Source organism: Telopea speciosissima, chromosome 1 (genome assembly GCF_018873765.1).
Source record: "Telopea speciosissima isolate NSW1024214 ecotype Mountain lineage chromosome 1, Tspe_v1, whole genome shotgun sequence".
Classification (NCBI taxonomy): Eukaryota; Viridiplantae; Streptophyta; class Magnoliopsida; order Proteales; family Proteaceae; genus Telopea; species Telopea speciosissima.
In genome coordinates, this window is record NC_057916.1 from 86609305 (window position 1) to 86623409 (window position 14105).

The following is a 14105-nucleotide window of genomic DNA, read 5'->3' on the forward strand; positions in this document are numbered from 1 at the left end:
AGTGCTATCGTTAGAAATGCAAGTTCTAGAGGATCTTAAAGCTATTAGGGCTGCACTAGCTAGCTATAAAGTGAAATTGGTGAAGTCTCATGCATCTTTCTTTCACATGGGGAGTTAGGTAAGAAGGACTTGAATGGTTCCAATATGATATATTTCGGTTCCCGGCCTTGTGCCAGCAGGCCTTTGGGATTTTGATGGTCTCTGTTACTTGGATCCCACTCGTCAGTTGCTGTGAGTGGGATCATTTTTTGTCTTCAAATATTTTATGAGTATCTTCACTTGGTAGATCGATCTTTTCTAAGACGGTCCATAGCAGCACGAAGCTTTATGAACTTCTAATGCAATGTCTCCTCTTGAAAATGACTAAGTGGCCCCAATGTTGGATGCTTCTGCGCCGTCCCATTGGCTGGCCTAAGCTGGTGCAGGCTGCATGCAGCCTGGCAGCGATCCTCAACCCAAAAACTACATATCTAATTACGTACAAGTACATATGAAATGACTTTTTTTACACTTTATTTACAAAACTGTTGGATCACCCTCCCTATGCTATGACGCTTGTACATGGAACCCTCTCCCTTATCTTTGGAGCTAACAGTTTCACTAGGGATTTGGGTCCCTCCGTAGAGCGACAGGGAGTGTAGCTCACCATCCAACGGCCTGTAGTGCTTGGGCATGCAGCTCAATACACAGACGAGGTGTTAGGCTGCGTGCCCAAGCACTACAAGCCGTTGGATGTGCGCTACACTCCCTGTCACGCTATAGAGGAGCCCAACGCATTCCACTAGTGTTTCCCGAAACAACATATCAAGTTTTTTTCCGATTCCTCTGTATTCTCATTCGAATCAAATAAGGAATATTGAGGAACAGAGGCATCCAAATCGGTTTCTCCACCCTCACCGAGAAGAAGACTTTCAGACCTAAAAAAGAAAGCAAAACCCACTGTGCTATCATTCATGTCGGTCCTCTGAGGCTTTGTAAGGTATGTTCCCTCAGAATTTTGATATAAAAAAAATTTGATTTCAGGATGAAAATCTTGCAATAAGTTAGGCTTTTAAGGATTCTAGGATATTCAAGAAGTGCATCTATTGATGTAAGTGATGAGGAGTTATCAAAACATAGATCTGGCCAGCAGAGAATTACCAACATATCGTGCAGGTGGTAGAACAGATCCAAGATCCATACAAAACGAAGAACAGGAAGAAATCACAATCTGACATTATGTACCAGCAAGAAAGCAAATAACTACAAAAAAGAATCCAATAACTGCTGCAAGGATACCTTAAAAGGAGAAACCAATTCCTATTTTCTAACCAGTACTCAAATCCAACAAGCAAAATCCAAAAATACAACGGGCCTCAGAGTGGACTTGTAATAATACTAATTCAGACTCCAATGACAACTCGTAAGACCATAAACTTTTATTTAAAAAAAAAAAGGGGGGGGGGGGGGGAAAGGAAAGCTAATCGGTGTTGTTTCTCTGCGTCTACCTGCGCCCAGGCACATCCACGTGCAAAATGACCGACGCAACCTTGATCCTTTCCACCTTTCCAGGGGGGTGCGCCGACCATTTTGCGCGGGACTGTGCCTGGGTGCAGGTACCCGCCGAGGCACAACACTGGTTAGCATTCTTTTTCCCTTAAAAAAATTACAAAAACTGCCCCAATTGTAGATGGCAAAACCAGAACTATATTAGACAAAGTAACAAAAAGAAATGAATCCCATCCTAGAGCAATGCTCCCACAAATGGTTATGGTCCTTTACTCAAATTTTGATCCCCTCTGTTGCGTTGACTCCCATTAATTAAAGATACACTGGAAGTGGTAGGAATAAGATTCCTCCCTCAAGGACATACATATCTAGCTGATGCTCCTGCATCACCTGCCTTACCTCCTCTGGTCTCCACCAGTCAGAACATATTCACCTCCAGGAGACTCAGAAGGGATTCCTGCTTTAAGCTAGAGCTTCTTTCATTTATACTTTAACTAGCAACTGCCACACCATGAAAGAGCACCTATTTTTTCATGTCACAAAACAGAACTTTGTATCCCTTGCTATGCCGCTGACAATGACTTAAGCATGGAAAATATGTTCTTAGAATTGTTTGGCTTTGATACTGGATCTTGGTTTCAGAACCAATCCACCAACTCACATGCTAGACCACCAGAGACAAATTCACTGACAAAGGAAAATAAAATTTAATGTAGATCTAAGAACCATATATAATTCAAAGATGATGTTTACCGAAGTGTTTCACTCAAACAAGAAAGTATGTATCTCCATAACTCATGCTGAAAATGTAACCACCTCATACTCACTATCTGGCATTGACCAATATATCATTCATAGTGCAAAAGCAAGGGCTGCAAGTAGGGCTCAACTTCACACATTTTGTCCTTCTTGGTGGTTGGGATGGAATATGACAAACCCAAACCAAGTCAGGTTTGGTTGGATTTGATATCAAATCAGACATCATCCTAATGATGCAAAAACTCCAAAGTTTCCTTTCCAATCATTAGAATTTACACAATGAAGAACTTATAGACTGGGTGCTACTGCTACTTATATTTGTAAGTAGATTCGGAAACGAAATGATTTTGGATAAAAGTTTGATAGTTGAACAGCTCTCCATATTCAATGCAGAACCTAAAAACTGCATCGATTACTTTCCAATAAATAGGGTGATATCTTTCTCCTACAATAAACATAAAGATTTTGGCAGGAAAGCATCACATTGAAACAAGAAAATCCAACAGTACGGGTTCCAATCTCTCAAAGCAAAGGAAAGAAAATCGGTTGCAAACGAGGGGATGAGATCTTCTCACTCTCCCATATAGGCGTGCACCACAAAATTTCAACCTCCAGATCACCATTGAAAGGATTAGAGAATATAAGTTCTTCTAAGCAAGAAGGATACCCTCAATGTTCAGGAGCACTATGCCATACTAAGAGCACCCACCATATTAGGCCCCTCACCAAATTTATCTTCATGGTCTTGAGTTTAAGTAAATTTGAGTGCTATTTGTAGTAAATGCTATCAAATAATTTGGAATTTAATTTTAGTGTTGTTGAAGATAATTTTAGGAAACTTTAGTAAGAGTCCTAATTGCTCAAGAAGTAAACTTGATAACATTCTTATTCTGTTTTGAGCTATATGAGGAATTTATTACCGCTCTAAAGTTATTTTGTCTTACAAATATGACTTGTTAGTTGCAGACACATCATGGATTCCAATCAAATAGAAGTGAGTTTAGAGTATTTTCCTTTTGTCCCTTTCTTGGGAAAGCTTGGAAGACCAGAGTGATTGTTTAAGGTTCACTTTACTAGATTTTACTTGGCTACAGGTCCTAAATAAAATCTCAGCAAGCCTAAATTTGTTTCTTAAAGCTCCTCTGTACAAAAGGAAACAAGGAGTATGCATCCAGACATATGTGCGTGTGTGTGCACATCACAGTAGCAGTTATTAAAAATCATAAGATAGACAACTATAGAGTTATATCTGATATACCATGAAATCAGCCTCTACAGACTAGATCATAATATAACTGCTGTATATGACTTCGACGTTTACACATGGTAAAACAACAAGATCTCTCAGCAGCAGCACTGGATAATATGGGTTATCATAATTTATTATATAGAGCAGTGCAAAACTATTAGATGGGAAACAAATACATTTACATGATATAGACAAGAATATGAAAATCTGTCAATATACATTGAGAGTAGCTTTGATTTTATGACGAAAACAAAGATGACATCCAAATTCCTAGTGATACAATACCAATAGTTGCAAAGGCTTGGCCTAATTCATACACAAAACTTTCTTGCTGAGGAGGCAAACTTCTCCAGTCCGTCCTCCTACCAACAATTCAGAGCCCATATACACAAAAAGGAATAAGTAAAGGGACAAATATTCACAAAGAAAACAAATAAATGGAAATTAAACATGAATCGTATGTATGAGAAGCATGAAGCTACAACATCCAAAATATCACCCAAAAAAATTACATTTCTTATACTAGCAAAAAAAGGGAAAAACAGTAACCATAATAAAGTTGCTTTTGATCCTTCGAAAAAAAAGATAGTTGCTTTTTTAACAATAGCATGAGGCCTTACAATCAAGAGAGCAGTATTCTTCAGCCTGAAATGTTTTAACAATATAAGAAATGTGTCCTCATAGATTTCGTAATGGAGTTGAGAAATTTAATTATTAATGTGCGTTCCCAAATCAAAAGAGGGCAGAGGGTTATGCAGCACAGGACTCGAAGGTGCAATCATATTTTTATACTTGTTTAAAGGCTATTGTATGATGGATTACTAGATTTTTTATTTTATAATAATGAAAATAAAATAAACCATCAGATGGTAGATTGTTTTGCTTTTATACTTGTTTTTTCACCTTTCACAACAGAATATTATAATCATAATTCATAATTTAATCTGAGAATCACAGCTGAGAGCCATGTGTTGGTTAACTCAGCTCAGTTCTGGTAAAAAAGAGTAAATTTCAATATAGGTATTTTGAGAAACAGAAACATACCCCAAATCGGCTATGACAATGCTAACATTATCTTGTGAGCCCCGGTCCTGCAACACATATAAAATGACGTGCTTATAAATCTGCCGAAGGTGTATAACAATATAACTAATAAAATGATACATATGCTCAGAACCAATAAATGAAATTGTTACCAGAGCTGCTTGTGCAAGTGCCTCACATGCTATCTGGGGAAAAGAAGGGGGGGGGGGGAAGTTAGAGACTGATAGGAATATAATAAGTTCTAGCACCAAATGGGCCTGTAGAATGCATAGTACCTGCACATTGCCATGCTGTCGAAGTTGAGTCCTCACAAATCTTACTGTATCTGAACTGAAGGAATCAGCAAGTATAAGCAATTGTTGACTCTTTCTTGTTTTGAACCAACAACAACATAAACAAATAACATGGGTAATTTTTTTTATAAGGGAAATTGCCTTTACATGGCCCTGTTTAGGAAGGACTTCAAAATGGTTCACTATTTTGAGCCACATGGACAGATGACATGGCAATTCTAACCGTCGGATGGAGAGGATATGGTTTAGATAAGTTATGTGCCAAGCTTCAGAGCTTAATTCAATCAAATACCTTCCCATGTATTGGCATGCATCCCTATGTAAGACGTCTACAGTACTCCAACCACTACTGTGCACTTTCCATACCCTGGATTTTTAATGCTCTAGTTGGCCACTAGGCATATTTTTGAACTGACACTTGACATGGAACAGGGGACTTATGGGTCCACCTGTCCAAAAATCTGGGCCCCTTCTGATTTGCCACATGGCAGATTTTTAGGCCTGTTTTTAGTAAAGCTTCTTAGGTGGACCATGTAGGAAACCCTTACCCTTTCTATAATAGCTAGTATCCGAACATATTATACACAAAGATCAAAGAGCTTTTCCAGCAAACCTTTTCATGTAATCCCATAATCCATCAGTTGCTAATAATATAAATTCTGCGTCTGATCCAAGAGCAACTTGATGAATATCAGGGGAAGCAATAACCAAGTCTCCATTGAATCGCAATCTGAACAAGAAATAATGCAGTTTCAATCAAACAATTATGTGACTTTCACCAGGTCTGGTTAAGAGTTACACTATGCTGAAAGGGTTATTTAGTTTATGTTGAACAGTTATGCATAGCAACTACACGGTTAGAAGCTGACATTGCCAAGTGTGTATACTATTTTATAAGGCAGATCAAATAATTAGGACATATTCCACCTCTTACAGAATTAACCATACACTAGGTCTAGGAACAATGACGCCACAGAATAATTATAATCCCACAATTATATTATCAGTCATTAAAATGGTATGCCATGAATCACTGACCAAAATAGAGTTTCTTCATCTATTTGCTTTGATAAATCTAATCAGTTTTCAGGCAGTGAGGTGGTGACAAGGTCACTGGGAAGAAATATAAAAAAAATGTTGCTGTCATGAAACTGCATGATTCCTGACTCCTTCACACGGGGATGTACAAATCTGGACCTGAGAGTTGATCTGTATACCTATGAAAACTGCTAATTTTATATGAAATTATTTCATCTAATAAAACAACTTGATTCAGAGGTCAAATATAGTCTGAAAGTCATGGATGATCCAAAGAGTTGGCACACCTTTTAGCTGGTGAAGAACTCCAAATGTCCCCCCCCCCCCACCCGAAAGGGGAAGAAAAGATGCACCATGTGAAGGAAGTATGAATATTTTCTGTGATGTATAACATTGCATAACCTCATTCTTAAAATAACAGAATTGTGGTCAAGATTCAAATCCTACTTTAAGAAGAAAATAATAAATGAATAAATAAATAATGACAGAAAATGCTATGAAAATAAAGTTTAATACTATACCGAGAAATAAATTTTTGGGACCATCTCCCCTCCTCAACTCCTTTCTCCAGCATTCTTTCAAGAGGAATAACAGGCAGAGGCCATTATAAGATCCATATATTAATAGATTGAAATGCAATATAGCTTTACAAATGAAAAATTATTGTGTAGCATCATTATCCAGAGGAAGAAAGGAGAGTACAAGAGACGAACTCATTCTTCTTTGTCTTGAACCGCATATCACCAAACGCACGGGATACAGAAATATCACCACATATCCTTCCATTAACAATCTATACACACCCATTCAATATAAACATCGTCAGCAGCAAAGAATACAGAATAGATTGCTGAATACAAAGCCACCTTAGGAATTTCTTGGAGAGAGTCTAGTCAATTATTTGGGGAGAAAATGGAACTACTTTCATATTGAAACTTGTGATGGAGATGGATTATCAAAGCTAAATAAAACATACCAAGTGAATTAATCCCATTATACTGACCTTCCCCACCCCCTACCCAAAAAAAAAAGTCTCATCTAACTGTCTACTATGACTGAAAGGAAACATCTGCAGGAGATAAAAAACATCTGAAACATGTTTGTGAGAATTTCAGGACAACAGAGAGATGTTCCTACCCTGCTTAGCCTAATAAATCATCAGCTTAAAATGATTGGAACACAGTAACATGATTAGATAAAAGAACAAAGCTCTACGTCATAGGACAAAGCAGTTGAATTTGAAATATGGGGAGGTGAGACTTCTACAAATTTTCCCCCAGTTGCCTGATCAATAAAAGTAAAGGGAAATTTTCTACAAATTTTTTTTTTCATACAAAACCACTCCATAAAAAAAGGTAGAAAGGAAGAGAACCACACACACACACTAATAGCAGGATATGTTAAAAAGTTAATATTAGAACATTTAATGGCCTGCACAGCTAATGCCAATAGCAGGTAAGATTATAAAATTAGTACAAGGCTGTTTAATTATCAATGAGCAGCAATTCAGCACTTTTACCATGCAGACGTAGCTGTAAGAGGAGCCAATATTAATAATTTGTTCACATAATTAAAGACAAGGATGTCTAACTCAGTTAACTAAAGTTAACATTCTCCATCCTTGAACAAATGACAGGACAAAGAGTGAGTGAAAAGTAGGATACCTAAGTTTCTCAAACAATTCTTTCTTCAAGCATACAACAATTTTACAGGAAAAGTTTAACAGATTATCCTACCAAATAGAACTATAGAAGTTCTTCTTTACAAACATAGGAAAAACAAGTAAAGGTTTAACCATTTGGAATAAAACTACTGTTAGGATTTGATTTCCTCTAGACATTTCCATGGCTAAATCCTAGCATTTGTTGGCCCAACCTCCTCAAGAAAAGCATTTGAAACACTTGTTAACCCCAAATGCTATTCAACATCAGGATGTACTTTTCACTTCTATACATGAAAAAATCAAATCAATGACTTCAAAGATGTAACATAAGACACGATTGGCCTTTTTTTTGAGGGGTGGGTGGATGGGGAGAGGTTGGGAGGGAACCGAATAGGTTAATTAAAGAACACTGTTTGGCTCCAATATAGGAAAAAGAGCATCCTGTTAACCACTAAACCATGAACAACCCCTTTTCTTTTTAGATTTAAAACCTCCAAGCAAACAGGATTCATATGAAACAGCATTGGCCATAAATTTTATATTGGCTGGAAACCTGACATAAACCTCTATCACCCAGGATTGGGACAGATAATGCAACGCAATATGAAGAATTGAAGGGAAGAACAGAATCCATGACCAAGCTAAATATCTGCAGAAAACTTAGATGATGATGCTCTGATGAGAATTTCATAATAGTTGCATTACGACTCAACTAGACTAAGCCTTTTCCCAACTAAATGGGGTATAATAGTTGTATTCCATGCCAATAGAAAAGTAAGCAAGTTTATAAGAATGAGCAATACATTACAATTTGAATGGGAATCTGATGTTCATTGCCAATTTTCTAGCTCATGCTACTTCAATTTGGTCTGATCATATCACACATCCTTCAAAACTATTTAGACACTTGGGATATCTCAGACCTCAAAAGCTACAGTAGAGCATGCCAACCAAGCAAATGATAAAACTATACTCATGCATAACTTAATGAGGAAGGGAAATAAGAACAGAAAGACACACCCATCCACCTGCTTCTTTGATGCGCTTAATTTCTTGACGAGAAACATTGCTGCTGCCATAAGGTCGATGAGAGCCGGTCAACAGCTCAGCTTTTCCAGAGCGACAGAGAACCTCATCAACAGTAACAGTAGAACGGAATTCATTGAGCCCCAAAGTTCATTATTCAGTAATAGCAGAAGAAATAAAGTTTTGGAACGCAAAACAGCCTGAAGCAAAAGTGAATCATTACAAATATCTAAAGGACTGTGAATTTATACCACAGATGAATCCCCAACATGTGAAATGACCAACACATCATTCCCAACAAACATAACTGTAGCCGTTGAACCAGACTCAACTTCCTCTGCAGTCACTTCAAGCCTGCAGAAGATAAGATGCCAAATAAACCTTGAATGCTTCAAAAGAATGGTATAATAAATGTCCAATCAAAATTCACAGAGAAAGCTACTGAATGATTAGAATCAGTAGAATTTTCTCCGACTTCTGGGAACAGATGCTGTCAAGCGTATATGATCTCTCCTCAACCGATATGACCATATTTCGTTGAGGAGAGATCATATACGCTTGACAGATGCTTATAAAGTTAATGGTTTACCAATTCAACAATTTCGTATCGGCATTTGTGAAAGCCTCCTGTAGGGCCTCTCTTACAGCATTGAAATCTTTGCTAGTTAGCAGCAATCCACCTTGTAAAGCCTCAACACACTCTTTGAACAACTCGTCCCTGAACTCCATATAACAGATAAGATTGTCTGAACCCAAAAAAAAAATATTTGAAAAGAAAGTTCTTTGCAAGTTCTGACAGTTCGAGATTCCAAATGGCAAATTTGCTTGAGAACATTTTGGAAATTCCATTCCAAGATCACTCTATGGTGTTCTTTTCGAGATGGATGGCCTATATGGATGAGGCTGGATTCAGCCGGATTGTCTCAAAAATAAATTTTAATTGGCCATAGACAGAAATCAACAGGATTTATGCTCTAGTCCTCGAGATAATGACAATATAGAAAGTACAAGAAATCCCCACTAATCCCCCCTCTCCCCCCCCCCCAAAAAAAAAAAAAAAAAAAAAACACAATTCTCCGAATGGGTACTAAGTAATGCCTGAGCACCTGAGGAATTTGACGGATGAAAAGCCAGCATGACCATCAAAGACGGCAGCAAAAGAAAATCCGTCCTCCGTTCGGACGACGACATCATCTTCCATCTCTTCACGATGGCCCTGTAATCGACAGCAACCCCATCTGATCCCCGCAACGCCTGTCAAAGAGGATGGAGCGTCAATGGCGATTGCAGAGCAGCATCGGCTTCTCTCTCTGATGTTGTTCTTCTTAGACGTCAAACCAAAGCTGCAGTTGACTCCGTTCAATAAGAATCTCTGCAATTGTTGGTTCAGCAACGCCATGGAAAGAATCCTCTGGGTTCAAGCTAACTGCAACTGTAAACACTAGTTGAACCTTGTAGCTGGAAAGGATAAGAGAGTGAGTTAGACCTCTAATCGCTTTAACGGATTAGATTTCAGATTCCGCGCCATCAACTAACTCCGAATTCCGAAATCCCGATTTGCTTTAGCATGGTGGTGACTGGGCCTGACCCAAAACGGCCAAAATCGCCACGTGTCAAATATCCAGAGGGTTGGAACTTTGGATTGGTTTCTTCTATAAATGTTCCATTATAACCCGATGCCAAAATCAAACCGAAACCGTGAAACCATTTAATAAATAATTCCAGTATAGTTTCAAAATTGAGACCGTTTATTAAATGATTTAAATCGAACCATACCATTAATTGAAATTGGACCATTTAACACCCCTAATCATCACTCATCAACCAAAGTATTTAGGTAAGGGTAGGGGTGCAAATTTGGCATGGTGAGCCCAAGCATGGTAGGGCCTGGGCTGGACTTTTCAGCCTATAAGCGGCTAGGGTTGAGATTCTTAAGCCCTAGCTAGGGTTGGGCCAAGCATAGGCTGAGGTCTTGAGATGAATTGTCAAACTCAACCTAGTATATATATTTACATTTTTTTGTTCTTAAGTAGTTATCCATGTAACAAATGGAATGTAATGCTTTTGAAATCACAATATAAATTTGAGTCATTCATTTTTACGGTTTTCTTTTAATCTATACCATATGCTCCTATTCAAAGTTGAGAGAGTGTACAATAATGTCTAGAGTACTACTACACATGGTTTTAGTGCATAGTATCGGAATGTGTATTCCGATATGTATCACCCAATACGGGCGATACGATACCGATACTTAGAACCATGCTAGTACACATGCATGGACATACACAGGATGTGTGCCAATACAAAATGGGTATTTGATTGAAGGGAAACAGTTTTCTATCCGGGAGTGTGGCCTGTGCCGGCACTGCCATGTGTCTATCTCTTTCCTCCTTAAAACAAGAGGGCAGAGCTATATTTTCATATGGGGAGGAGAGATATAGACTCATGGGAGTGCTAATGTAGGCCACACTCCCGAACAAAGTTCTTTTTCCCTTGATTGAATTAGACTCTGAAATTTGACAAGTGACTAATCTAGATCATGTTCTCTCTATCCAACGATTGGAATGGACATATCATCTGTCCACATGGCAGAATAAATACCTTGTGACATTTGGAAAAATAACAGACTTTTGTGACAATAATAAAATGCCTTATTTATTTTATTTGTTTTTCTGAAGGTTGTTGGACGAGATGTAGAGGCGCTTTGGAGTGGTGTGTCAATAAATTTCACTAACAATTAAGATATAAGACCAAGATGACAAATGGAGCTTATGTTGGAAATATAAAAACTATACATAAATAAAATAAGAGATTATAAAGAAATTGAATATAAATAAAATAAATATACCGATATGAGGATGTTAAGATGGATGAGTGGCAAAACCAAAAAAGGTAAAATAAAAAATTGACAAAATTCCTGTTAGCCTAGGAGTGGCCCTAATAGGTGATAGATTTTTAGAGCTAAGGTTCTAATAACTAATAATCCTAATGGAGGTTCTTTTGTTTAAATATGTGCTTCTGTTTTATAGGACAGTCTTACGACTAGCCATGATGTAAGATGGAAAGTAGGGCAATTAAGAAACATCATATAGATAAATTCATTATGGCTGAAATTAAGATGTTGAGATGGTTATGCGGTAAAACTAAGAAGGATGAAGTGAGGAATGAACAAAGTAGAGCTGATTTGGAAGTACATCGATACATGATAAACTATAAAAAAATCGTTTGAAATGGCATGATCACATGGACATGTATAATGGAAGCCTTTAGATGGTCCAGTACAGAATAATGATTTGATATAGATTGAAAGACCTAAAAGAACTCACAAAGGCAACTCTAGCCTCCCGGACAAAATAGACAGGCAATAAATCTGAGGGCATCTCTGTCATTGTGAAATTTAAGAGACAGATCATAAGAGACCATCTCTGGCCTAGAAGGGGATGGTTCAACTGTAAGACAGCGTGTTAGATGGGAGTAAACACCTGTGGCCCATCCTGTCAGCCGTTGGATAAATAACATTTATTTGGCATTTGATTGAACTGTCGCAACATAGTCACCGTAGGATCAGCATATACCAACAAACATCGTGGATTATTAAACATCGGCCAATCGTATACTAGCATTCCTCTTGTGGTTTACTAAGATCAGGTACTCGAGTCGTCATTCAAGGCTTTGTTGCCAATTATACTTAAGAGTAAAGGTTAATACTTAAATCAATTATTGTTTTTTTTCCGTTTTTGGTAAAACAAATCAATTAGTTATTGCTAAAGCATATTTAGTTTACTTGATTAGATAAGCTTAGCTGGTTAATTAAAAAATCTGTCACATGTTATGTTGGATGTGGCCTAAATTTTATTGACAATGGACCCTAGGTCCATTACTCAAATGTCAAGTTTTAATTTAAACAGAATTTATGAATTAAAGAAATAAAACATCGAAAATCCATAACTTATGAGTGAGTAGAAATATGGCCAATGGGAGCATATATAGAAACGTCAATAAGGGTAAGATTTTCACCTTTCATAAGAATGGGATGATCATGTCACACCCTTTTATGTCCAGTACGGTACTGGGTCACACTACCTTTAAGATTTATTTTTTTTCTCCATACCATAAATATATCAATAATTAAATTCTACCAAAAAAATATATCAATAATTAAAGCTTATACTTAGTATGAAATTTGACAAATATTCTACTTATTTTGTTCACTCTATCAATGGTCCGAATTTATCACATTTATTTTATATTTATTTTAATAAAACATATTAGATACTATACACTCCAAAATCTATTAATGCTTCAAACTGAGTTATCACATTGCCATAAAAAATATGATACGTCAACCATTGACCCGATTTTTAAAATCAAGAAAGATATTCGTTTCCCAAACCGTATATTGGACAACAAAATATTATCTGATCTAGTTTTCAGAGGGCGCTGAGCCGGACAGATGGATAGACCAAAATTTTGCCACCTTAGGTTTTGGCAATATCGAATTTGGATCCTCTGTGGCCGGGCAATCGGGCAATCGTTGTGCGGCCTCACACTGGCAGGGCACGTACCCCATCGGGCAAAGTATTCAAACAATGGATAGCGCGATCATTTCACCCTTGCCTGTGTAATTGGTTCAAGGTAATCGAACTTTAAACGTATTAATTGACTAATTGGGTATATAGGTTATTAAATGATAAACCAGGTTAAATAAATTAATCAAGCTATAAATGGTCACTCACATGGTCATAATATTCGGTTTGTCCCAATCAAGCAATTTTCGGCACACTACGTTCCCCAAAACGTTTGATTATTAATGAGTCAATGTTTGAGCTTGACATATTTAGTAATTGATTCGATCGATCTCAGACTTTAATCGTTCAAATTGGACCTGTCGGTACACACCACCTTTTGAAACCCCTACGTAAGATTTTAAGTATCATTCCTTATCTGTTGATACTAATACGATCATATCTTTAAGGTATCGATATGAAACCTAATCAACTTTTCGTAGTCATACATGGATGTCTCTCTATACGTCTCTTAAAAATCACACTTCCAATACAATCCTGGATACCGATACTTTAAACCTTGCCCTTTGGTCTACCCCTCCAATCGGACCGTCTCAATTCTTCTATCTAGATTCTAGTTGGTATATGGGCGAGGGATCTAGATCCTTTCCAGCATGCATCCAATGGCTAAGCAGCACTTGGGATGTGCCGAACACTGCTTAGTCGTTGGATGTGTTGACTCTAAAGATCTCCATCTTATGGGTGAGACTACCAATTCTGATTTGTCCATGGGGGCCACAAGTCCATGACTATCAAGAGCCTATTAACGGTGATGGTGATAAATGGCACAGTAGACTGCGATGCAGGTTTGAGAGCTCGACACGTGGAAGATGTGACATCCAACAGTACCAAGCTCAAGAAGAAAGAAGGAAAAAAAAAAAAAAAGAAGCCTTGAATGAAGCTTCTTCCATGTGTTGAGCTTTGAGGGCCGCAATGCAATGCACACGTGTGAGCACTATAGAGGATTTTAAACAAGT

General features: G+C 37.6%; 1 protein-coding gene and 1 long non-coding RNA gene across 3 annotated transcripts; both read right to left on the reverse strand.

The window, feature by feature from the left end:
* Positions 1 to 3604: 3604 nt before the first annotated feature.
* Positions 3605 to 10113, reverse strand: LOC122669109 (protein phosphatase 2C 57-like). Of its 2 annotated transcripts, XM_043865788.1 has the most exons (11): positions 9667 to 10110; positions 9150 to 9278; positions 8812 to 8914; positions 8555 to 8665; positions 6585 to 6664; positions 6393 to 6446; positions 5447 to 5563; positions 4816 to 4870; positions 4693 to 4725; positions 4541 to 4587; positions 3605 to 3858 (listed from the first exon to the last, which is right to left on the reverse strand). In XM_043865788.1, exons 1-11 carry the CDS (start codon positions 9957 to 9959, stop codon positions 3735 to 3737), a joined length of 1146 nt encoding a protein of 381 aa, XP_043721723.1. In that variant the 5' UTR covers positions 9960 to 10110; the 3' UTR covers positions 3605 to 3734. The 2 variants fall into 2 exon arrangements, with proteins under 2 accessions (XP_043721723.1, XP_043721731.1); XM_043865796.1 differs by lacking the exon at positions 6393 to 6446 and having other exon boundaries at positions 9667 to 10113.
* Positions 10114 to 11086: 973 nt separating this feature from the next.
* On the reverse strand, positions 11087 to 12981 carry LOC122648738. The gene is made up of 3 exons (XR_006331124.1): positions 12969 to 12981; positions 11984 to 11986; positions 11087 to 11213 (listed from the first exon to the last, which is right to left on the reverse strand). It is a non-coding gene; the product is annotated as an uncharacterized LOC122648738 (long non-coding RNA).
* Between the last annotated feature and the right edge of the window lie 1124 nt (positions 12982 to 14105).